At 41.6% G+C, this 25,323-nt stretch overlaps 1 protein-coding gene across 4 annotated transcripts in view; it reads right to left on the reverse strand.

Moving 5' to 3' along the window:
* Nucleotides 1-20,018, reverse strand: part of whrna (whirlin a) — a 203,115-nt gene extending 183,097 nt beyond the window's left edge. For all 4 annotated transcript variants that reach the window (XM_061698026.1, XM_061698025.1, XM_061698024.1 and 1 more), the window contains exon 1: nt 18,919-20,018. In XM_061698026.1, the coding sequence (XP_061554010.1) occupies nt 18,919-19,662 (744 nt within the window). In that variant the 5' untranslated portion in view covers nt 19,663-20,018. The remainder of the gene's footprint in view (nt 1-18,918) is intronic.
* Between the last annotated feature and the right edge of the window lie 5,305 nt (nt 20,019-25,323).

The following is a 25,323-nucleotide window of genomic DNA, read 5'->3' on the forward strand; positions in this document are numbered from 1 at the left end:
AGAATGAATGATGCGAACTCACGAGGAGAGTAGAATGGTTTCAGTTCAAAAACAGCGACTCCAAATGCGGGCTGCAGTGTGTGCTGAGCTCCGTGAAGCATATCTCGCCACCTTTTGTTTTCCCCGAAGATTCCATGTGGCGGTCTGCCCGGTGAAGATGGGAGCCGGGAAGCATGACGGCGCCATACGGTACAGCCTAACAAAGCCAAGTCTCCGTAAAGCACATGACGGCGGAACGTCCAAAGTCTTTACTGGTCTTTATCAGAAGATGAAGCTCTTCCATTTTATTGGGTAGGTAGCGTAGATTCGTGAGGTGGATGGACGGAAACGCCAATCTGTATCCTCTCTTGCAGAACTTCACCTGGATGCCGGCTCGCTTCCCTCTGTGGCGTCACCTCTGCCTCCATGCGCCAAAGACTGTGGTCGCTGCGCCGGTGAGTAACTCGGGGAAAGAAAATGAGCGTATTTGCGAAAGTTGGTGAAAGAAAGTCCGGAGTAGCCTCCTTGATGGTTAGCAAGTCTCCCCTTGTGCAAGTAAGTCATGTAATGTCTAAATTAGATAAATCAAAATCCTGGTTAAATTTTATAGTTAATTCCATTGATATAAATAAATGATCACAAATGTGAAAACCAAAATGTAAACTACTTTCTGTGAGGGGTGCGAATATCGGGTTTATAAAAATCCGCAATTCGTAACACTGAGTTCAAAACTACGATTTGTTTGCACTCACAATGTTAACAGTTTTTTTTTTTTAAATAATGTTGCAAATACTGTCAATAGATCAGAGCAAATTTATTTCTATAGCACTTTTTAAACATTACAAATGTAACACCAAGTGCTTTACAGAAATTAAAATGACAAGAGAACCTTGAAAGATGTTTGAGACAAGACAAGAGAATCTGACTGACAAGACGTGAGTTCAACCTAAGGATGAAAACGACAGTGCTAGTAACTGTGCGGTCTGCTAATTACTGGTGTGTTGGTGTGTGGTGTTTGAGAGACAAATAGTTGAATCTTGGCCAAGTGTTTGGTGAAAGTGCATTGTTTGATTGATTACAGGGAGATCTGTTGTTCACTGTGGATACTGTATATATCTGTGTGCTGGTTATTACTTATGTAATGCGTTGGGAGCTGTTGCTGCAGGGAAAAAAATCAGTTGTGGGAAAACTTTTTTTGGGAGGACTGGTGATTAACTAGTGTGACAGTGTGATATTGTAGAGCTAGAGTTTTGTTTTGTTTTATGAAGTAGTTAGAATGAGGCCGAGAGACCCGAAAGGGAGTAGCCTACTCATAACAAGACAGATTCCATTGGGGAAAAAAGAGAAAAGGAGGCAGCTCAGTCTTAGAATAGTGCAATTTAACATTCATACAAAATAATATTTATTGAATTAAGTTTTATGATTGGGATAATTATTAGTGTGCATTCAAAATTAAATTTAGTACAATTTCAACAGTTTCAACATAAACAGATTTTATTCTTAAAAGGATTGTTATATGCTACAACCTGCATTTCATTATGGCATTTTGAGAGCAAACTTCAGCACGATTAGTGAACATCTGACATGTGCCCTACAGTCCTCCCGGACTTCTCAGCTTCCTGATTCATCCAAGCCCTTTGTTCAGTTTCTGGACGAGCATTATCGCAAAATGACTTCAGTGTTACTGCAACGTCATGGCGACCTCCTTCACCCAGTGGAGTACTTTTATCGTCAACTGGATCCGGTGGCACGGGGCCTTCTGTGTGCCTTCGCGCTGTGGCCGCCTATGAACAGGCTGTTCTAGTCACACGTGACTACGTCACTAGACTGCTAACTTTGTGCATTTTTCACTGTGATAAATTCTATATTACAGGAGCAACGGTCCTCTCACCTGTCTGCTGTGCGTTGGCTCCGCTACAACACAGTGCTGTTGTTGATGGCTTCCACGTTGTGACTTCCTCAACACCCTCTTCTCATTACTTGGCACAGGCGGCCGAGTTGATAGCGCTCACTGAGGCCTGCTGCCTAGCAGAAGGTAAATCTGTCACCATCTACACGTACTCTTTATGCCTTCAGAGTGGTCGCAACATTGCAAACCTGTTCTTCACCATGACAAGGTTGCTGCTCTCCTCGACGCCATCCTTCTCCCTTCAGTTATCGCTTTGTGCATATGTTCAGCACACACCAACATGTCTGACCCTGTGTCTTAAGGGAATGCACGTGCAGATGCCGCAGCCAAGGCTGCATCGCTCCCACCTCCTCAATCTTTCCACCTCTCCTCTTCCCTTTCCTCTCTTCATTCACCTCCAACCCTTGGAACAGGAAGGGGCCATCCCATAACTGTTGCCACAAAGTAGGGAGCAATAAATTGTCCAAAGGCTCTTGGTATGTTGAATCCTTCAGAGTTCCTTTCACTGGAACTAAGGAGCCAATATTTTTAACAATTCCATGCTCCCAACTTTGTGGGAACAGTTCTTCCATTTCTAACATGGCTGTGCACCAGAGCACAAAGCAAGGTCCATAAAGACATGGTTGAGAGAGTTTGGTGTGTATAAACTTGACTGGCCTGAACAGAGACCTAACCTCAACCCGATACAACACCTTTGGGATTGATTAGAACTTGTGGACAGCCTTCCCAGAAGAGTTGAAGCTGTAATAACAGCAAAAGGTGGACCAATGTCATATTGAACCCTTATTAGGATTGGTATGTCACTTAAGTTCATACTGTATGTGACTCAAGGCAGCTGAGTGAATACATTTGGCAATACAGTGTACTTACAGCACACACTAAATAGATGAAGAGGTCTTATCCAAAAGGAGAAAAACTAATTTTAAAAAAAGAACTTGCCATGCAAAACATTGTGGACAGACTATTATCTTGTGCTGAACTTGTTCACACTAAGCCACTTAATTGTTTTAACAGGATAAAATACATGTTTGTCAAATTTGAAGATCTGGGCAAATGTATTTTTTCTCAGAATAGTCAAAATTGACTTAGTGTTTTGGAAAAGAGATCTTCAAATGTACATTTCACTATCATGAACATCCTCATTTTTGTCTATCTGACAGTATCCAACTGGATTCGCAACCACAGACCACATGTAATCGCATCAGCCCAAGACTGACATATATTGTGTGTCTACTCTCTCTTCATGCACTTGATTGAGATTACACAGTTACATGGATGCAGAGTTTCTGCGTAAATGGTCAGAAATTGTCAGTGAAGCCCAGCTGAGTACATATGGGCCTAAGGTTGTGACCTGACTGCAGGCCATTATTTACAAAAGCCAGTCTGCTAACCAACTGATATAAAAGCTGTTATTCTAAATTACAACATATCCAGTAAAGTTGCTTTATATTCTGCCACATAGCTTCTTTAGTTGAATGTTTTTTTATTCTTCACTTTGTCTACTCCCTGTACAGCAAAACCTCAAACCAGCACTCAATCTTGTCAGCCCTCAGTGGTGATTAAACACCTAAGAGACTAAAATAGTTTTTCTCTGCCTACCTGGATTGAGCAAAACCCCTTTTTAGTTACAGTATGTCTTTGAGGAAAGAAGGTGGATGTGTATGAGTATGTAAACACAATCCCACAGTGAAAGCACACGCTCCAGTCTGTTTACTGCAGTGTTGTATCAGCCAGCAGCACCAAGAAAACCACATGGAAAGGACATTGACTAAAAAGTCACAGCAAAGACAAAACAATATGAGATTAATTTCATGTCCTAAATGTATATTTTGTTATAGTTTCTTTTTTGCTATGGTACTTGAGTGACTGCAGCTATCAGATACAAATTCCTTGTGTTTTAACATACTATATTTGGCTAATGAAAATTATTTTGATACTGCTTATTTATAAACTAACTTGCATTAGAATTGCGTGATTGAAACTGTTAAAATAAGGTGCACTTTTACTTCCTGTTCTTGTTTAAAATGGACACACATACAGTACAGTCCCTAATTTCCTTCATGCTTGCTTTTAATTAATACAGAGGTTCAATTCAACCGCACGAGATAAATTCACAGCTAGGAGGTCAGTTCTTGGTTCTTAATTACCTCGGCCTTCTCCACAAACTGCTCCAGCTGCCTCAGGTTAGAAGGACGCCGTATCCAGACTGCATGTTTCAGATCCTTGCACAGGTGTTCAATTGGCTTTAAATCAAATCAAACTCTTTAGAATAGTTTTACCTTTATTACATTGGTTTGGGTCTTAATCCTGTTGGAGGATCCATGACCTGCAGCACAAACCACGCTGTCTAACACTGTGCTGGACATTTCGTTCCAGAATGCCTTGATAGATATTTTTTTGTATCCTGTACCTCTTTTTCTTTCTTGGTATACACACACACACACACACACACACACACCACATGCAAAATTGTCGGTACCCTTCCAATAAAGAACTGGGTCATTCAAATAAATGAGAATTTTCCAAAATGCATTATGACAATGTCAGGTTAGGCTACTAGCCGGAAGAAGGATCCCAAAGCTAACTCAGGACACTAATAACTAACAATAGAATTTTAATTTTACAAAATGTAGATCGTGAGTAAAAAGGGGCAAACAAGGTACCGCAAAAAATAAATCACAAAGACAAAAAGTCAATATTGTGTGTGGAAAAACTCGCAAAGTGAACACTGCAACTAAAAGTGGTGGTCGGAGCCACGGCAGAAAGGAGACGCCAAAAAACACAAATGTAGTTATATTGGACATACACAAGGCACAAAACAAAAAACAGATTTACTTGTGTAGAATGGAGACGGGCAAAAACACCAAGCACACTTGAGGATAAATGGGAAATGTACTCAAATACAAGAGACACAAACAGAAACTAGACGCATGGATATAAGCAATTGGAGTCCGACGTCGCCTTTCCGCTACAGCTGGACCTAAAAACCAGCTGATTGGAAAATGGAAAGCAGGTGCACAACACTGAGATGCTCACCAAGGCAACAGGGGTTGTGCGCAACCAATTTCCGCAATCGGCAAAACAGGTCAAAGCACTTCCTTCTATTTCAGGTGACTGACGGAGCCCTATGGCAGAAGACGGGGACAAAGCAACTGTAAAAATATTAAACGTCTACATTGTCTTTTGTTCTTCAAGAGGTGCCAAAGATGACCAATGTTTAAGCTTTGTTCGTGTTTAGATACTGTATACATATGTATAAATAAATGATGTGTATTTAACTTTTGTCTGAAAACACCAGTCATAACGAAAACAAAGTTTTAGCAAATTTAGGTTCAAACCACCATATCATCAGCCCATAGTTATGCTAGTTATTGCAGCATACACAGGAAGACCGCTAACCTCTTTTCTGGGTTTCGTCACGTGACGAACCACATAAAGCGGATTGCAACACAAAACAAACTATAACGGGAATATGACAGACAGGCTTCTTCTGGGCGAAGATCCTTTGAGACAAAGCTGGAGCTTTTGCATCTCACATCTGCTCTATGTTTACAGATGCAAAAATGAAGCAGTATACAGGACAAATAAAATAACACAAAATATATGTAACTAATGCAATAAAACTGAGGGTACCATCATTTTTGTCCACACCAGTTTCATTAGTTTGCATCTGAGAATAATTCTGTGGACCACAAAAAAAGCAATGCCTCCATTAGTTAATTCTCAGCATTTCTTTATGTACATCAAGTTTTTTTAAGTGACCATTGAGGGTTTTTCTTTAAGTGAACTGTACCAACAGTTTTGTGTTCAAGTGAAGCACACTAACTGCCACATGGTGTAATCAATTGGGCCTCCAAGCTTTAAACTGTCCTTTTAACTAAAAACCCTGAAACATGAAATAAAATTGATCAAATTTGACAATGAATGACAAAATTGATAAGTGATTAGCCATGCCCATCAATAGCTGGATTACCACAAAAAAACAAAAACAAAAAAGAAAATGTTAAGAAATTACAGTCTGTAAGGTTTTGTGACAGGGCTCCAAGCACTTTGTTATAGCGGCATGTTCAGCTTTCATCAATTCATCACCATTGACAGCTAGCGGGCCAGATTTCACTTCCCTGCTTTTAAAGTATGTCACGTCACAGCAAAAGGAGAGGATGACAAAGACAAACTTCCACAAGTTGAATGGGTTGCTCATTTCACACTACTGAGCCACAGCAGAGTTAGAAGAGTCACAAACAGGAAGCTCACACAATTCTGAGCACTTGAGTGCTACCCAGGGTAAATGAACAATGCACTTTCATAGGTCATCGCTGAAATTGTCAGGTAAAGCGGGCTATCAAAAGCAGTGTACATTTATCTTAAGGGTACTACAGGGGGACGAAAAACACGATCAATTAGAAATGTGCTGAAAACTAAATAAGACTTTAAGTCAACTTTGTTTTTGTGGTGGATTAGTGTTGTTTTCTGTGATAAGGTTGAAGGAGAGTCCAAATCACAAAAAGAGTACAGCTCGACCAGTATATTTCGGTCTTTGATAAAAATCAAATTCATATTAGACAAATAAAAGCTTTAGGTTGATGTCACGAGCAAATAATGATTTTAATATGATTTCTATCATTAACATACTGTAGACAGACATTCAAGGTGTCAGTAATGCTACATACCAATTCCCCTGGTGGAAGATAAGAGATTCTTATCTTTCGGCCTGTAACCTGTAACTTTTAAAAACATTAAAAATTCTGAAAATCAAATGTTTGTATAGACTTTGGAAAGAAAGAACCACAACAGTCTTCATTGTTTCACGCCCTTTAACTGAAAACAACGTAATTCCAGAAGATAAATCGATCTTGCTCCAGTTTCTTTACAGATTTTTATTTACCAACTCACAACGTACAAGTAAAGTTTCCGATTAACAAAAAAGGAAAACATAAGCTACGACTATTATCACGAAGCCAGCAATTGCTTAATTAGCACTGAAGCTAATAGTGATAGACAATGCAAAGCAATGGTGACCACTTTAGCCTGCTTTCAACCAACGGCAGTCATCTCCCAGAAGTGATCTTTACAGTGTGCCTGTCACGGTAATGCATTTTTTAGGACAATATATATTCCCAAAAACTATGAACAATAATATCGTTTTTTTATGCCTCTGAAATCATAAAAAAAGGCCCCCCTTCGAGCTGTAGGACTATGTGGTTGGTCCGCTGAAGGCACTGGAGACAAGCCCTTCACCTGTCAATCAAATGTCACTAAGGTTATGCTTGATAAACAGTTAATGTTCCAGTGTGTGTTAATTAGGGACTAACGCACACAACAATTCAGCGAGAGGCACAACGTCGCCACTGTGGAGCGAGGTGTTAAGCTTGTTGGCTCACTAACTCTTTAGCTCATGGACTAGCGAAAATAATAAACAGTTAACTTTCCCTTAAATGTCTCTTTTGTGTGTTACGTGGTGCACATAGAGAAAGGCTTTGAAGTAATGGATGAATCCAAAACTGGTCCACCGGTGTTCCACAGGCCCACTAGCGGCTAATGACATTGCCCTCCAACTTGCGCCGGCTCACCACAATAATGATAATTTATCGAAAAACTATCGTATCCATTTTATTTTTCGAACAATGAGTCGATATCGTAATTATCGTGACAGGCCTACTTCACAGTCAAAAATATGATGTTCAACAAACTTCTTAATAATGTACATTCACACAGCTGTAGCCCAGAGGAAAGCAATTCACACGCAAGTGACGTGACGACACTCGGCATCAAGTTTACAGAAATACAGTAGCAGGCAAACCTCCAGTGTAAAGATTTTCAAAAAAAGCACATTTCATATCAAATACAAATGGCTGCATTTACACTAATCATGAAGCTAATCACCGATGACGTGACAGAGTGGACACGGCAGGCCGGGCTTCGTGGTGCCCCATCTCCCGCTCCAAAAAAAAAAAATACAAATTCCAAACCCATCCGTGCGGCCCGGTACCAGATGGCCCGCGGCCCGATAACGGTGCACGGTTTGGTGGTTGGGGACCACGGATGTAGACTATACTAGTTAGAGGTGTAACCAACTTAAAAAAAACAAAAAAACAAAAAAAAAAGAGACCACAGCATGAGCAAAAAATAAACAATTGTGATGCTGAGAGAAGATGTAAAATCAATCATAAGCATTATATAAATACAAACATTTGCCATAGCCAATACAAACTTTCGGAATGTCCTGAAGAACAAATAAACCACTGATGTACTTCATCATAGATAGGCAGTCAAACAGGTAGATCAAACAGAAGCTGATGAAAGAAACATTTTTAGAGCGGTAAAGAAGCCCCAAAAATACCATCAATTAATGTCATCAGGAACAATCTCCAGAGGGGAGGAGTGAAGCTCTCACAATTTGCTGTTTATGCAAAACTTCATGAACAGAAGTAGAGGGGCTTACACCAGAAGATGGAAACCAATAATTAGCAAGAATAATGCAAAGGCCAGTCTGCAATTTGCCAGAAATTGCAATAACAATAGTGACTATAATAATAATAATGACACAGGTATTCATTTTATGTTCTTCTAACACAAAGATAACCTTAACCAGAGTGACGGAAAGGCTAAAGTTTGAGGGGGGGAAAAAGAACTGCTCATAATCCAAAACATCAGCTCATCTGTGAAACTCAGTGGAGGTAATGTCATGGCTTGGGCTTGCATGGCTTGTTCTGGGACAGGTTCATTAATCTTAATTGATGAATAACATGAGGGCAGCAGCAAAATTAAAAGGCAAAATAAAATCTTACAATTTAAAGAAAGATGCAACCAAACAGGGCGGCACGGTGGCCGACTGGTTAGAGCGTCAGCCTCACAGTTCTGAGGACCCGGGTTCAATCCCCGGCCCCGACTGTGTGGAGTTTGCATGTTCTCCCCGTGCCTGCGTGGGTTTTCTCCGGGCACTCCGGTTTCCTCCCACATCCCAAAAACATGCATAAATTGGAGACTCTAAATTGCCCGTAGGTGTGACTGTGAGTGCAAATGGTTGTCTGTTTGTATGTGCCCTGCGATTGGCTGGCAACCAGTTCAGGGTGTACCCCGCCTCCTGCCCGATGACAGCTGGGATAGGCTCCAGCACGCCCGCGACCCGAGTGAGGATAAGCGGCTCAGAAAATGGATGGATGGATGTAACCAAACAGACTGAAAAAGCCTTCATCATCCAGCAAGATAATAACTCAAAACACAATTCCAAAATAAAGTTCATCTCATGCTGACCAAGGAGTAGCAATAACTATATTGGGTAACGGCTAATTTATTGTTAATTTTCTCATCAATCAATTTAATTTGTTTGAATGCCCATGCCTTGTCTTAATTTTGATTGGGTTATGTTTCTCTCATATCACTGCACCTAATAGTCTCACTATTACTGTATGATGTGCCAAATCAGAATATACAACATGTCAGTGTGATGACAATCGCAATATCATCACTTGTGAAAAACACCAAGAGGTGGTTCTCTATACAGTTGTGAATTTTGACAGTGTAACAGCAGAACTAAGAAATATTCTGGATAGAACTGTTAAATCAGCTTGAAAAACAAGTGTCTCAGCCCATTTATTTAAAAAGCTCCATTCTCTCCCTCTTGTTTAGCTGGAGAAGAGTTTTATTGTCATAGTCCTTGAGGTTGCCAATGATAAATTCCTGCATAAAAAAATAAGTGTTGCTGTTTCAATATACTGTACAGTCCATGAATGCTGAACTGAAGGCAGCGCACCTGTCACCAATCAGCCCTCGTTACCACCTGCATTTAAGCCTGCCTGATCCTGGAAATCTTTGCCAGAGTATTGGAGCTTCTCCAGCGGTACAAGAGCTCCCCAGTCTCCACGTAAGCTACACAATTCCTCGTCTCCTTTCTGACCTCCGTGTCTCTCCTTGTCCTCAGTGTTCCCTCCATGTTCCTCGCCAAGTTAATTCCTACCACCAAGCCAGCCACCTGCCCTAGTCACTGCCTGCCACGCATCCCCTGCCTCCACAACCCGCCAGGGCACCTCAAGGACCATCTACGTTTCCCTTTTTCAATAAACTGTTCGTCAGTGCTGCTACAAAAAAGGACAAACTGCAACAGACAATCAAAACTGCTAAAAAGATTGTTGGTACCCCCACACTGAGGACTTGCACGCTGCCAGAACTAAGACAAGTGTGTGCAAAATCCTTTCGGACCCTCCACATCCTGGTCACCAGGGGCCTCATGTACAAAAGGTGCGTACGCAGAAAAACGTGGTGTCCGTTCTTTTTCACTGCAAAGTTCAGCTGTATCAAGAGTGACATGACCATGGAAATGTGCGGTGCCTCACGGCAACTGCATGGCTGGTGTTGCGTACGCCATTTGGCGTTTCTGCAGCTTTTGGTGCTTTGGCGACAGAGGTGATGTTGGGAAACTGTTCTCATAAATTTGCACACCAGAGACACATGAATAATTAGCACTGATGAACAATTCATGCCCGGCAACATTTGATTTCAACAATGCAATTGAGGCAAGGACTGAGAATTCATTTGTTCACCAGTGTATTTAATGAACCACTGATATTTGTGAGGACACCTATTAATTGATCGAGGCAATCATTAATGCTGCCTATTGCCCTCACAATCGCTTCGTGACTCCAGCACATGCACTGAAAAAAAAAAAAAGTCCTTTACTTCATACTTAATGAATTTACTTCATTTGAACATGTGAATCGGTTGCACATGATTAAAATGTGTTTAAATTTACAATTTACCCCTCTTCACCTAAAAAAAAAATATATATATATATATTTTGTCAGTGTGCGTGTCCTCTCCTTTGTATTAAAATAATAAATTGAGTAATCAAAAGAAGTCAAAGTTTTTGATATCCTCTTTGATATGCTGATGTGCTTCTATTTGAATTCAAAAGATTTATTACAAATACCACATACATTTACGCATGAACCTTTATCTCACAGGGCTGAGCTACGTTACTGTATGAACACATTTGTTATGGGTTTTTAAAAAAATGCATGGTATTAACCTTGTGGGGTGCTCATAGTCAGCCACATGTCCTCCCATCACCCCTGAGAGAGCAGCGTCACCCATGATCGCAGCGAGTCTCTCCTCGAACGGGGTGAGGCCCTCCGTGCCAGTTCTTCCGCCTTTTTTTGGCCACACTTTGGCGGTGGGCATCTGTCCTCCGCTTCATATCCACCTTAATGTCTGACCACTTCTTTGTTAGTTCAGTGTGTGCGCGCTGTTCTGTCTCCACAGCATTGGCAACCGCACATGCGCTGTCCCATTCACTCCTTTTTCGCATCTTAACGCCGTAGGATAGCGTGGCAAAGATTTTCTAATGCACACTCTAGTATTGTTTTTGTGTTTTTCGTTCATCTTTGGAGACATTAAACGACTCACTTACACAAGGGGAGACTTGCTAACCATCAAGTAGGCTACTCTGGACTTTCTTTCACCAACTTTCGCAAATCCGCTCAGTTTTTTTCCCCGATCCCCGCAAGCTGAGAACAATAGCACACTAGCAAACGGCTTGAATACCTTGTACTGCAGTTTTGAAAAGGGCACTTTCACACCCATCCGGCTGCACCCCCACCACAATCACACCTGTGACTTCTGCGTTAATCATCCATGAACAGGATGTGAGACGCATCTTCAAACAACAAAAGATTAACAAAGCGGCAGGCCCAGACCATGTGTCCCCATCCTGCCTCAAAGTCTGCGCGGACCAGCTCACTCCCGTCTTCACACAGATCTTCAATAGATCTCTGGAACTGTGCGAAGTACCATCTTGTTTCAAACGCTCCACCATCATTCCAGTCCCCAAGAAATCTGCAATCTCTGGTCTAAATGACTACAGGCCTGTCGCCTTGACATCTGTGGTCATGAAGTCCTTTTGAACGTCTCGTGCTGGACCACCTCAAGAGCGTCATAGGTCCCCTGCTGGACCCCCTGCAGTTTGCCTACCAATCTGTTGTTGACCAATACTGGCCACTCATTCCAGAGTAGCATCTGATCCATATGTGTGGCGTATCTGCAACATTTGCACAATCAACATTGTCCCAGATTATCGCGCTACTCGTCACTTTAAACTGCATACACTCCTTGAAGTCTCGACGCCCTTTGCACAATGGTCATTGCACCGGACTATTGCAATATTAGTCGTTCAAATGCTCTCAGTGCTAGGAGGACTCTGCATCTTTGTACAATTGTCAAAAAACAAAAACAAAAGTACCGGCATTACCAGATAACTATTAACCCTTTATTGCTCAGTGACTGTTTTTTTGTAAATCTCTTTATGTCTCAAAATGTTCTGTCAATTGACTGTCTGTTGTCGGACTAGAGCGGCTCCAACTACCGGAGACAAATTCCTTGTGTGTTTTTTTGGACATACTTGGCAAATAAAGATGATTCTGGTTCTCATTCTGATTACACACGAGAAATTACAGTGATTTGGTCCGCTGCTATTGTAAGCTAGTGAAGAGCCCATGCTAAGAACATTATGTAACTAAAACTATAACCTCAAAATGAATAGAATTTCTTTTTTTCCCCAAAAGGTTGAGAAATCCTTACATTCTGATTACATTAACGCCACCCAAAAGGTGGGGCACAACCCATAGTGGGGTACAGCCAGGCTGGAAATGATTAAATTCCATTGAATTCACTGTATCTGCAAAAGCACACAGGGTAGAATCTACAAACAACTGAATAGAAAAGCCCCAGTACATGAACCTTTAAAAAAAAATACTATATTGTTGTATTGATATTTGCTTAGGGAAAAGGCCATCTTAAATGGCCTGTGTATGGGGATCTAGACAGGCAGAATTAATGGGAAATGAGGAGGGCTGCATTTTTGCAGAGCAGATGTCCAGGTTATTTTTTGTAACAATCAATAAGCTGGTTAATTTGAATGGTCTGTATTTCACTTGTGACAGTGCTCTCCCACAAGGAAAGTGAACTCGGGGGGGGGGGGTCTCGAGTTGATTTCCTGAACTCTGCATTCCCGCTTAAGTGGCTGCTATAAATCATCCTTTGAATGACACTGGTGTATATGCATGCACAGTTTTCCACGGGAAGCATGTTGCTTTGCTGTTGCCATTGTTTTCAGTATCAGCACAGTCTACAGAAAACTTCTGAGTCTCCTTCTTTCGTGAATTATTTTGATGTGTGACAAAGCCATTACCACCACCAATAAGCTGCTTGTGGAACAGCCCCATGTGTGAGCATTTAAGTTGCAGCCCTCAGTCAATACAGTTTCCATCTCTATCTTTGAACTTACATCACAGCTGAACTATTCATCTAGTGCAAAAAAAAAAAACCTACAAAAATTGTTTGCCCATGTAATTAGTCATTTATTTATAGTTATTACAGTGCATATTGCTGTATTTATTTTCATTTGTTCAATTAAAAATATATTACAGACATGCACACTTACACCACCTGCAGGGTGGAGTGGAACTACAGGTACTGTGCATTGCTGCAACCTCAGTCATGTTTTTATTTGAATAAAAATAAAGGATCTTATATTTTCACCTTCTGTGCACTTTTAGAGTACTATGCAACACATTTTATTTTGTATATACTATATTATGCCAGGTGTAAGTAAGGTATGAGACAAGGGCTGAGTTGTGACAATGATTCTAAGCCTTTAATAATTATATAAATCCATCCATCCCTCCATTTTCTGTACCACTTTATCCTCACTAGGGTTACGGGCATGCTGCAGCCTATCCCAGCTATCTTCGTGAGAGGTGCAGGCTACACCTTAACTGGTTGCCAACCAATCGCAGGGCACATATAAACAAACAACCATTCACACCTCTGGGCAATTTAGAGTTTTCAATTAACGTACCATGTATGTTTTTTTTACACTGATTGGCTGACTGGCCCCACGTGACTGAAAGGCTGCATTTGGAGGGACGTGCAAGTATTGCAACTTTCTACCCCGGTCTGAGCTTTTCTTCGCAATCATTTGGGCAAGAGGCACCTTGTTGTTCGCACCGGCCTCCCTCCCAGGAAACACAGACCCAGGGCTCGAAGTTTACAGATTCCCGATTGCCCGAAGCAATTAAAAAATAGCTACAGGCAAGCTAGCAAAACATACAACATTCCCGATCGGGCAAGGGTATGAAAAAAAATTATATGTAGGGATGTCGCAATAGTCACGATATTGTGCAGTTAAAAGTGCCCCGATAACGTCGTGGCCTGGTCTCGGGATAGAATAATGAGCAGTTGTGTTTAAAATGTAGTTCTGTGCTGTCTATGCAAACCCAAGCTGCTTAGCCAGGCTGCTAGAGCGCCTCACTTCCTAATTTGAGTGTAAACGCAACTGATCGGCCAAATTGACCGTGTGTGTACGTCTAAAAAAAAAAATAATAATACACTGATTGGCTGTCTGGCCCACGTGACCGCAGCGTTGAGGAGAGTGCATTAGCGTCGCAACTTGCTACGATGTACTACGTTTGCCAGAGTGTCGCTTGACAATCGATTGGGTGAGATAGAGGCCCCTTATTGTTCACACCGAGCTCTCTCCCAGCAATCACAGACCTACGGGCCGGGATCGGTTGCCGTGGACCTCCACTTCGCAAAGCCAGCATCCTGACTCGTGGCGGCCGCCACCGCATCGCCACGTGTAGCCACCGCCGCCCCCTCTCCTCCGCCAAATTGTTTCAGCACCTTGTGACAGTGTCACTCTTTATTGGTGTACTCGTAATTCGAAAGTCATTGGTGAATGAATATCACACGGAGAGGGAATAACTATTGTAACAACGTTAAAGAATATACCGCCGCAATTACATTCCATTCACCCCAAAAATGAAATATGTCCACGCCATATCACTGCAAAAATAAAATCATATTACATACTTCTTCAAATGTAATGTCTACATTTCAACATAATCTCTGCTCACGTGTACAGCCAAACTTAAAGGAGTCACTCTAAGAAGATGGATAAACACTGACTACAGGTAGTTTTACTTTCAGTTTTACTTGCTTGACGCTTGTTGGAGTAAGTAATTTGCGCACTTTTCGAAAGCAAATTCAAATACCATATTAGTTGTACCATCTCAGAGCAAATACCATGCTCAAGTTCCCTCCATGGGGCCTCGCAAATCAACGCTGCTGGACTGTGATGCTCGTGGAAAGAACTAAACGTGTAAGTGAGAAGTTTAGAGAATTGTTTCTATGAGAAGAATATAAGAAATATGCCTGTGAAGCGGAGTCAGTTTTGATTGTTTTGTTCAACAGTTGTATTTTAGAGAACAATAATTCTATACAAGGATCAAAGAAACCTATTAAAACAGTCTTGGAATCGAAAATACTTTTTTGATGATTTTACATTTACGACTTAGTAGGAAAATGTGGGTCCCATGGTGACAACAGTTGAGAACCACTGGTCTCGTGTCCTCCAGAACTGGATCTGTCTTGCATTACCAAAAGGATCTTTTTTTTTTTTTTTTTTTTTTTTTTAAGTCAACTGGTCTTGAGATATGGAAAGTATTATTTTTATTGCTGTCTAGTGATTAAATTTTTATTCTTTTTTTACAAATTCATCGCACAATTTTCTGTAATTAATCTCGATTAATCAAATTTTTTTTTTATATCTATTTTCTATGAAGCCTGTAACAGATAGTTACTTGATTAAAATCTTGGAATTAATGTAAAATCATTAATTCAATGATGCAGATTTTAGGAGACTTTTATTTTGAGATGAAACTTCAGATTTGGATGGGACCTCTTTTGGTAGAGACCTGGGGTGGTGTAGTGTCACCCAGACCTGGACTGGTGTTACGATACCGAAAGGGTTATTATTTATTTATTTTTAAACAGTGATAATGACAGTGAAATATGCAGATTTCAGGGACTTTCATTTTGAAATGCAACATCAGATTTGCATGGGACCTGTTTTGGTGGAGACCTGGGGTGGTGTAGTTATATATATATATATATATATATATATATATATATATATACACACCTGATTAAAAACCCGCAAAAGGTATGATCGGGAAAATGTTAATGTTATTACAGTCTCAGATGTCAAGTGCAACAAGATAGACTTTCCACACTCTTTAATATAATCTCATTCAGTGGGTGCACAGTTAAAGAGTAACAGACCTACTTGTCAGTTTACTGTATATGTGCTGTTGTAAACACCAGTAATAACATTTAAGACCAAACTGAGAAGGCATAAAAAAAAAAAAAAAAAGCATACTCTGGCATTAATGACCTCCAGGCAGAGTCTCTCTCATGGCTGGCAGCTGGCCAAAGAATAGCAGTGAGAAAACAATGGTTGTATGATGCACCTTACAGCAATAAACCAACCACAATTGTGACTGTGTGGTAAAATATGTAGCAGTGAAGCAAATACTGCACTAAAATTAAGAGGAAGTCCCTGACAGTAACAGATAAAGTTAGCAATATGTAGGAGTTGAATGTTTAATGCTGACACATTTTCCATAAGCAGTGTGCAAACACAAAGACTGGGATTGGCAGAAAAATGGGACTTCAGAACATGAATAAAATTGATAGAAATACAACCCCAATTCCAATGAAGTTGGGACGTTGTGTTAAACAAATAAAAACAGATTACAATGATATGCAAATCATGTTGAACCTATATTTAATTGAACGTTTGGGAACTGAGGACATTAATTATTGAAGCTTTGTAGGTGGAATTATTTCCCATTCTTGCTTGATGTACAACTTCAGCTGTTCAGCAGTCCGGGGTCTCTGTTGTCGTATTTTACGCTTGATAAAGCGCCACGCATTTTCAATGGGAGACAGGTCTGGACTGCAGGCAGGACAGTCTAGTACCCGCACTATTTTACTACGAAGCCACGCTGCTGTAACAGATGCAGAATGTGGTTTGGCATTGTCTTGCTGAAATAAGCAGGGGTGTCCATGAAAAAGACGTTGCTTGGATGGCAGCATATGTTTCTCCAAAACCTGTATGTACAGTTCAGCATTAATGGTTCCTTCACAGATGTGTAAGTTACCAATGCCATTGGCACTGACACAGCAGTAAGTTCCTTGCAATTGTACATTGAGGAACATTGTCCTTAAACTCTTCGACTATTTTCTCACGCACTTGTTCACAAAGAGGTGAACCTCGCCCCATCTTTGTGAATGACTGAGCAATTCCGGGAATCTCCTTTTATACCCAATCATGGCACCCACCATTACTCGTTCATTGAAATATAAGAAACACCTCATAATTATGTCACCCAAGTCTCACCATTGCTGCAAACTATAACCACAATATGAAACATTAAGGTACCAAGTCTCAGAAACTGTCCATCAAAACTGTGCATTATCATCTCTGTGAAGCAAAATATCTGGCACAGCGCTTGTACTGGCTCTTAGACACTGTGCATGTGTACCTACAGAAAGAAGAGATCAGTCTGCGTAATCATTCATATCAAATATGGAACACCGAGGCAAGTGACAGACAAGAAAACATGCTGAATTATATTTATATATATGACACTTCGATCTATTTTACTGTGGAAATCTAAATGATTCTAAAACCCCTCTAAATAAAAATCTGCTGGGATTAGCACAAATGAGTTTAGTTTTTTTTTTTTTTTTCAATAAAAAGGTATAGGTATAAGGTTGCTTTACAACTGAGTGGAATACAAACAAGTTTTATTTCAGTAAAAACTGAAATAAAAAGGTATTGGAGACTTTTTTAATTGGTGAAGCTGAAGTCCTCATTGGAAACCATAAAACAATTATTCAACGCCATTGACACTTTTAAGCACGAAGAAACAAATTTATTTCTCAGTGTCTGAGCCATGTCTCGAAAGAACAAATCCAGTCTGTAGTACTGATAAGATGTTAAGAACACAGAAGAAAGATTTTTTTTTGCAAAAAATCTTGTTGTATTTGCATTGTCCAAAATAGTAGGTGTATTCGTGTCATACAAAAGCTTAACATGGCGGGCCAGTGTTTAGCACGTCTGACTCACAGACAAGAGGTTCTGTGGGCAAATCTCAGCTGTCGCTCCTGTGTGGAGTTTGCATGTTCTCACTGTGTTCCTCCCACATTCCAAAAACAATGCATGCTAGGTTAATTGAAGACTCCAAGTTGCCCATTCTGTAGACGTGAATGTGTCCAGTAATTGGCTGGCGACCAGTACACTGTGTACCATGCCTCTTGCCCAAAGTCAGTTGGGATAGGCTCCAGTTTAACAGTGACTTGATGAGGACAAGCCCTATCGAAAATTCATGGAAAATCGAAGCTAATTAGCGCACAGAATCCATATTATAAGAGTATTTACCATGGGTTTAAATGGATGTAAAACAGTAATCCTGAAATCAATAACAACAAGTGGTCGTTGAAGAAGACAGTAAAAAGACCGTCCAAGAAAACAACAGGCATGGTCAGTACTCAAAAAGTCAAGGCTCATTGGCTCCTTTTAAAATCAATCAGCACTGTACACAAATCAGCCACACTTTCAGCACCTCATTTGCTAATGGACCATCTTTATGCTCATGGACAAACAGACAAGTCACGTCAGTGGTTTAAGCCTATTTTCAATGATGGTGCAGTGGTACAGCTGCCTGAGCTCAGTCCCCATTCGGTGACAGTGTGAATGTGAATTGTTGTCTGTATGTCCCCTGTGATTGATTAGCAACCAATGTAGTCTGCCTTTTGCCCGTCAGCTGGGATAGGCTTCAGCTGACCGTGACCCTGAACAAGATAAGTGGTATAGAGAATGGATGGATGGATGGCTGGCTATGAGCACTCATTCCTCCACACAAAAATCCTCGCAAGCACACACACACACACACACACACACACACACACACACACACACACGTTACATTGAAAGGAGGGGGAGGTAATAACATAAAATCACCCACCCAGCCTATTTAATTACCTTCAACAAATTGGCCTTGCTGGGCCCATTTAGTCAACATTGTAGACCAGGAGAAAAAGGAGATGAGCTCATTTGAGCCCAGTTTACAAGCGAAATGTGCAGTTACAAGTGCTGCCCGTGTGATTACAAAAAGAAAAAAGGCGATTACCTTAACTGCTTCAGCATGGGAGACTTTGTCGAAGACTTTATCGTTGACTTTCATGATTTGGTCCCCGATCCGGAGACCCTCCTTCTCCGCCAGGCTCCCCGTTTCCACCAGTGACACGTAGATACCCACTCCGTGCTCCGACCCACCACGGATACTGAAACCCAGGCCCTCGTTGCTCTTGTGCCGCTTCATGGTGACCTGCCGCAGCTCACCCGGAGGCTCGTGGATAAAGTTCCTGCCGAGTAGCGGTACTAGGGGAGCTGTCCCGTCGCTGCTGGCGCTGAAGCTATCCGGTGAGCCGCGCAACGCCACCTGGAACTCGGACGGGTTGTCCTGGAGGTAGTGAGCCGGGGGGGTCGGGTTGGCGCTGGTGAAGTGGCCCTGCGGTGGCTCGGCGGTGCCGTTGCTCGCAACTAAATCCGATTTCAGGTAGAGGCCCTCCGAGGTGTACTGCTCGAAGAGGAGCTGGTCAGACCGGGGGATGACAAGCCGCAGCATGGGGAGAAGTTGTCGTTTGCTGGGCGCGTTGAGGATGACGTTGAGTGTCTGCACCAAGTCGTAGACGTTGCGCTTGGAGTGGTAGACATTGAGGCAGTGGATGAACTGCTCCCTCTCGAAGTCGTTCAGCAGCAGGTTGAGCGCGTTGTGAAGCTTCTTCACGTTGGCCGAGAGCGTTCGCGCACTCGAGGCCACAGAGTTGGCCGAGGAGCTGAGCGACATGCGCTCCAGGTCGGTGGTGCTCATCCCCGCCGCGGCGCCACACTGGCCGCACGTTAGAGCGCAGGCGTTACGGGCTCCTGCCTCGGGCGGATTACACCGGCGCTTGGCATCGTGGGCGCAACGGGGGACGTAGTGCTGCCCGAATAAGGCGACACGAAATAAGTGGCACTTCCCAGGAGAATAAGCGACCCTAACGAGCTAGTCAAGCAACAAAGTTCGCCCCCAGCTTCGTGTCATTAGCCGCAGTCTTGTTTTCCACAGGGTCAGGTGGCCAGCGACTCGCCGCTTCTCTGGTGTCCGCCTCAACAACGAAGCGGAACGAACACCGAAACCAAACCGCAGACCAGCTTGATAGGGAAATGTGGCTTCTTTTCTTCGATGAAAAAAAAAAAAAAAAAAAGTTCCCGCTTTTGTGTTATGCTCCTCTTGTAGTTATTTTCAAACACTGTCAAGGTGGTCAAAAAATAACTCTGTCATGACTTCCCCAACAAAAGTGAAGGGTGTGGGCAGGTGGTGGTATAATTATCGATGGAAGTGAGCCGCAGCTTGCCGCCTCCGCTTCCCACGCGTTACTACAGCGACCGGCTGGAGAGTGTGTCGGTGTCCGTGCGTGGTTAGCCGCCCGCCCGCCTGCTCCCAAGACTGAAAGCTCCTCTCAGGAAGTGACGTCCATTGTGGCTGTGCTGGATTATTTATAGCCTACAGCGCACGCGCACGCATGACGGCAGCAGGTTAAGCTAAAAAGGACTTCTCGATTAGTAGCACCGGGTCTAATATTAGCTCCCGTCTGAGCCTCATCATTAGCGTTACGCAATGCACCTTGCCGTTATTTTTTGACGTGTTGAATGTACCCTTTATGAGAGAACAACAACAACTCACTTGTTGAGAACTATACAAAAGAACTCAAAGTTCAAGCATCTGTGTTAATTGCACCTTTAAATTGAGGACAAAAGCAGTAAAATTCTGGATCTGGGTGAAATATTGCTTTTAGGAAAAGGTGGCAAAAGTACTCACACACAACGCTTAAGTCATACTTCAAGTACAGACACGTTTTTATATTAAAAAAAAAAAAAAAAGACAGGACAGGACACAAAAATAAAGTTAGACATTCCAGTGACTTACTGGTAACAGTGTTGCCAGTATCCATCCATCCATCCATTTTCTGAGCCGCTTCTCCTCACGAGGGTCGCGGGCGCGCTGGAGCCAATCCCAGCTGTCATCGGGCAGGAGGCGGGGGTACACCCTGAACTGGTTGCCAGCCAATCGTAGGGCACATACAAACAAACAACCATTCACACTCACATTCACACCTACGGGCAATTTAGAGTCTCCAATTCATGCATGTTTTTGGGATGTGGGACGAACCCGGAGAAAACCCACGCAGGCACGGGGAGAACATGCAAACTCCACACAGGCAGGGCCGGGGATTGAACCCAGGTCCTCAGAACTGTGAGGCTGACGCTCTAACCAGTCGGCCACAGTGTTGCCAGTATGTTATTGTAAATTCAGGTTTACAGTAAAAAAAGAACAAAACTTATAAGTGGAAGGTGAGTGGTCTGAATTGGATTCTGGAGTCATGCACCAACTGTGAATCATTAATTTGCTCAATACTAGTTGATTAGCTTTTCTGAATCAGGTAACACTCTGCGAACGCAACAATTGGCTTCTGTCTCTTGACCTCTTTCATGCGCTTCCTTGTATGGAAACAGTGCTACTACCAAATCCACATGTATATTACAGAAGCATATACAACGATGCTTTTCTGCATTGTAAGGGTTCAGTATTTCTACACAATACATTATGATCAGTCTCTCTCTTGTATGATCATATTTTCTTGCATTCATCTGTTATATAAGTGTTTTACGGTGCATATTAACCTGAAATGCTTAAACAATGGGGAGCCATGAATATTACAATCCATGCTGGGAACAGACTACTGTACACTTGGACATTGCTGTAAAATGTACAGTTATTTACCACATACCATGCAATAAAATACCATGAAATGATTAATGCAGTTGATAACTCACCAGGTAACAGCTGAACTGACTGGGATGTCTCTCGATCACACACAACCCACAGTTGGGGGTTCATGAAAACAGAGTGCAACGTAAAAACGAGTTGAATCAGACACACATTCAACAAACAATGTAACGTTAATCGTGATCGTTCGTGGACATTAAGGATTAACGTCTTTTACGGCAACAGTTCAACATTTCATGATGCAATGCATGCTGGGAGCCACGCAGCTTGTGTTACAGAATACAGTTACGATCGGTCTAACGTCAACCAAAAGCCCATGATGCAGTGGAAACCAATTATTGTGGAACATTTTGCCAAACCAACTCTTTCAAGTATTTGAGATGTAATATTGTCTCTATGGTCCCTCAGTAAACGTGAAATCTGATAGAAAGTCATCCATACATTTCAGACTTTTTTTTTTCTGCCGACTGACATTAGTTCATTGAAATTTCTCGGGCTTATCGACATCACTAGGGAAGATCTCCGCCTTCCCTTTCCGCTACAGAGCCAGTGTGCTCTCAGAAGTGGGTCTTCTTCACTGAGGCAACCAATCAGAGGAAATGGGGCAGTCTTAGCCAAATATGGACAAAGTGGATACAAAACTCAAACAGAACTAGCTGTCAGAGGGGCCTTTTCTAGGCACTCTTATGACAAAACCAAGGTGTATTTTTTTTATTTTATTTTTTATATAAATTAAATTGACACTTGTACTAAATCCATGTTAGAATCACTCTATGAAGGTCTAAATAGCCAAAATACAGGACCTTTAAATAATTTTACTGTAGGGCATGTGGTAAATAACTGTACAATATACATATTTAACAGTGAACACTTTGGTTGAATATAACCCTAAATGTTGGGTGTAGTGCTGGTTCAACTCGTTAAAAAAAGTACTTACTTCGAAGTGTTTAAAAAAATATATATATTTTTTTGTAGGAGAGGAAGGCAAGGCAAAAAGGTGTAGGACCCAAGTGCAGGAGTCCCAAGATTTATATTCAATTTAAAAAAAAAAAAAGAGGCAAACAAGGAACATGGATAAAGCAAACTAAACAAAGTCCCCCAACAGATAACCAAAGTAACAAAGAATCACTTGAATAAACCTAAGACATGACTGGTAACTAAACTGTGGCACAGAACTAAATACAAACAGATTGACGAGACAACGAGGAACACCTGGCCAAGACACGAGCGGCTGGAGGGAGCCGTTTGGTTGACACAATAACTAAATGAGCACACGACATGAACAACATGGAACACAGGAAAACATGAAACAAAACTAACCACAACCCAAACCAAAACATAGACCATGACACATGAACCATATCCAGGAAGTTCCATAGAAACATGTATGCCATAATCACTTCACAGAGGGTTGTTGTTTTTTGTTCTCCCCCCCACCCCCTCTCATTGGCAGCCATTTGTATACTGTAGTTTCTGATCCAGTATAATTATAGCATATTTTGGACATTATGATCAAGAGGGAAAGGCAAATATCATGTTCCCTCTGGCTCATGATCAAGTTGATGTAACAGAAGAAAATTAAACACACGCGCACACACACACACACTCATACTCACGCAGATCACGCAGCATCAGGACACATGTATAATCAAGAGCACTCAAGGCATTAATTACACAAGTGACAGCTTATATCTGAGGCTTATGATACCACTTGGTAGATAACTCATGAAGTTATACGAGGCAGGGGTATAATTCTATTCATAGGGGACAGGTTTATGAAGACTCCATGTGCGGTTGCACATGCAGCATAACACATTATGTTAACAAATGGGTTTTAGATCTGTTTCATCTTTACAAACCATAGCTGAGTACAGCAGTTCCCTTCGCAGTAAATATTGTCACAATGTTTTCATGATTGATAACCCAGGCACCTGAACTCATCACCACTGTGTTGCTTTAGGCTGAAGCTCAATAACTAATGTCCCAAGGACCCAAAAGCTAACTCAATATGTGAACGGCAGATAACGTAGAGTCAACAAACTGAAGAAAATATTCAGAGTGAAAGATAAACTATCGCAGGGATACGGATTAGCTGTTAATAAATGACATTGAATTGACTGTCTGGGGTTCTTAAGTAATTGGGTCAAATCATGAGAATGCGTTTTGTCAGTCTAGAAAGCAAAGGTCTTTCAGCGCTCACAATTTAGTGTCTGGTAACATGTCATAAGCGCGCTACTGCATTTACCATGTAACGTCAATCAAAGTGACAAAACGAAATAAAAATTGATAAAAACAGCATCAGTGTCATGAACGGAACAGGGGATAGGACCCAAAAATGTAAGACTCCAAGACAAATGGACAGTTTAATAAATGCTGGAACGCGACGACAAGGTACAACGAACTGGCGATGAGAAAGAATGAGACACGAGGTTAAATGCTAGGGGTAATTAGGGTGAACGAGGTACAGGTGGTGAAGATGCTCTCAGGAGCAGGTGTGTATGAAACAGGGGGAAGACAAAAACCGGAACACACACCCATGACAATAAGTGAAATGAAAATGTATTTGCCCTCTTCTTGAATTCTTTTTTGTTGTTGTTGTTGTTGCATATTTTTATCACCACTTGAATGTTTAAGATCATCGGAAAAAAAGGGAGCTCAAGTAAACACAAAATTCAGTTTTTAAAAGATAATTTTATTAATTCAGGAAAAATAAATATTAGAAGCTACCTGGCCCGTGTGCAAAAGTAATTTCCCCCTAAACCTATAGTTGGGACACCCTCAGCAGCAACAACTGAAATCAAGGGTTGTCTATAACTGGCAATTAGCTTTTTGGGCCCCTTCTTCTTTGCAGAATTGTTTTAATCCAGCAACACGGGAAGCTTTTCAAGCATGAACAGTCTTTCTAAAGCCATGCCACAGCATTTCATTCTTATTCAAATTCTGGATGTTGACAAGGCGAGTACAAAACCTTCATTTTGTTTTTTAAAGCCATTCAGATGTTGACTTGCTGGTCATTTTGGATTATTGTTCTGTAGCAGAACCCAAGTGCGCTTCAGCTTTAAGTCACAAACTGATGGCCAAACATTCTCCCTCAGAATTTTTTTTGGTAGAGAGCAGAATTTAATGGGTCCATCAATCACAGTCATCCAGGTCCTGAAGTGATAAGCAGCCCCAGACCATAACACTACCACCACCATGATTAACTTTTGGCATGATATATTTTTTCTTTTGAAATGCTGCCTTTTATGTCATTTGTAATGCGACACACACCTTCCAAAAAGTTCAACTTTCATCGCCTCAGTTCATAGAATATTCTCCCTAAAAGTCTGAAAGGGTTCATCATTTGTTTGTTTGTAAAAGTAAGAGCAGTGGTTTTCCCCTTAGAGCGCTGCTGCTTTTTACCAGTCTCTTCCTTATTGTTGAGTCATGACCGTATGAATGTATTTGTCATTATTGGAAAAGTAAGCCCTAAGTTTGCTTATTTTAAGGAGGAGGAGAAGCAGCAGCAAAAAAAAAAAAAAAAAGTGGGAATATCAAATACTAATTTCCCTGCAGCATCTCAGAGTTTAAACTTGTTCGTGAGCTTTCTAGTTCCAGGGAGATTGCTATGAGGTGTACTTCAGGCTGAGCGGGGGCTATGAAATGGAGTTTGAAAGCTTCCTGCAGAGACGTCTCGGTATATTATTTTTCTATTGATTCAAT

Source organism: Phycodurus eques, chromosome 15 (assembly GCF_024500275.1).
Source record: "Phycodurus eques isolate BA_2022a chromosome 15, UOR_Pequ_1.1, whole genome shotgun sequence".
NCBI lineage: Eukaryota > Metazoa > Chordata > Actinopteri > Syngnathiformes > Syngnathidae > Phycodurus > Phycodurus eques.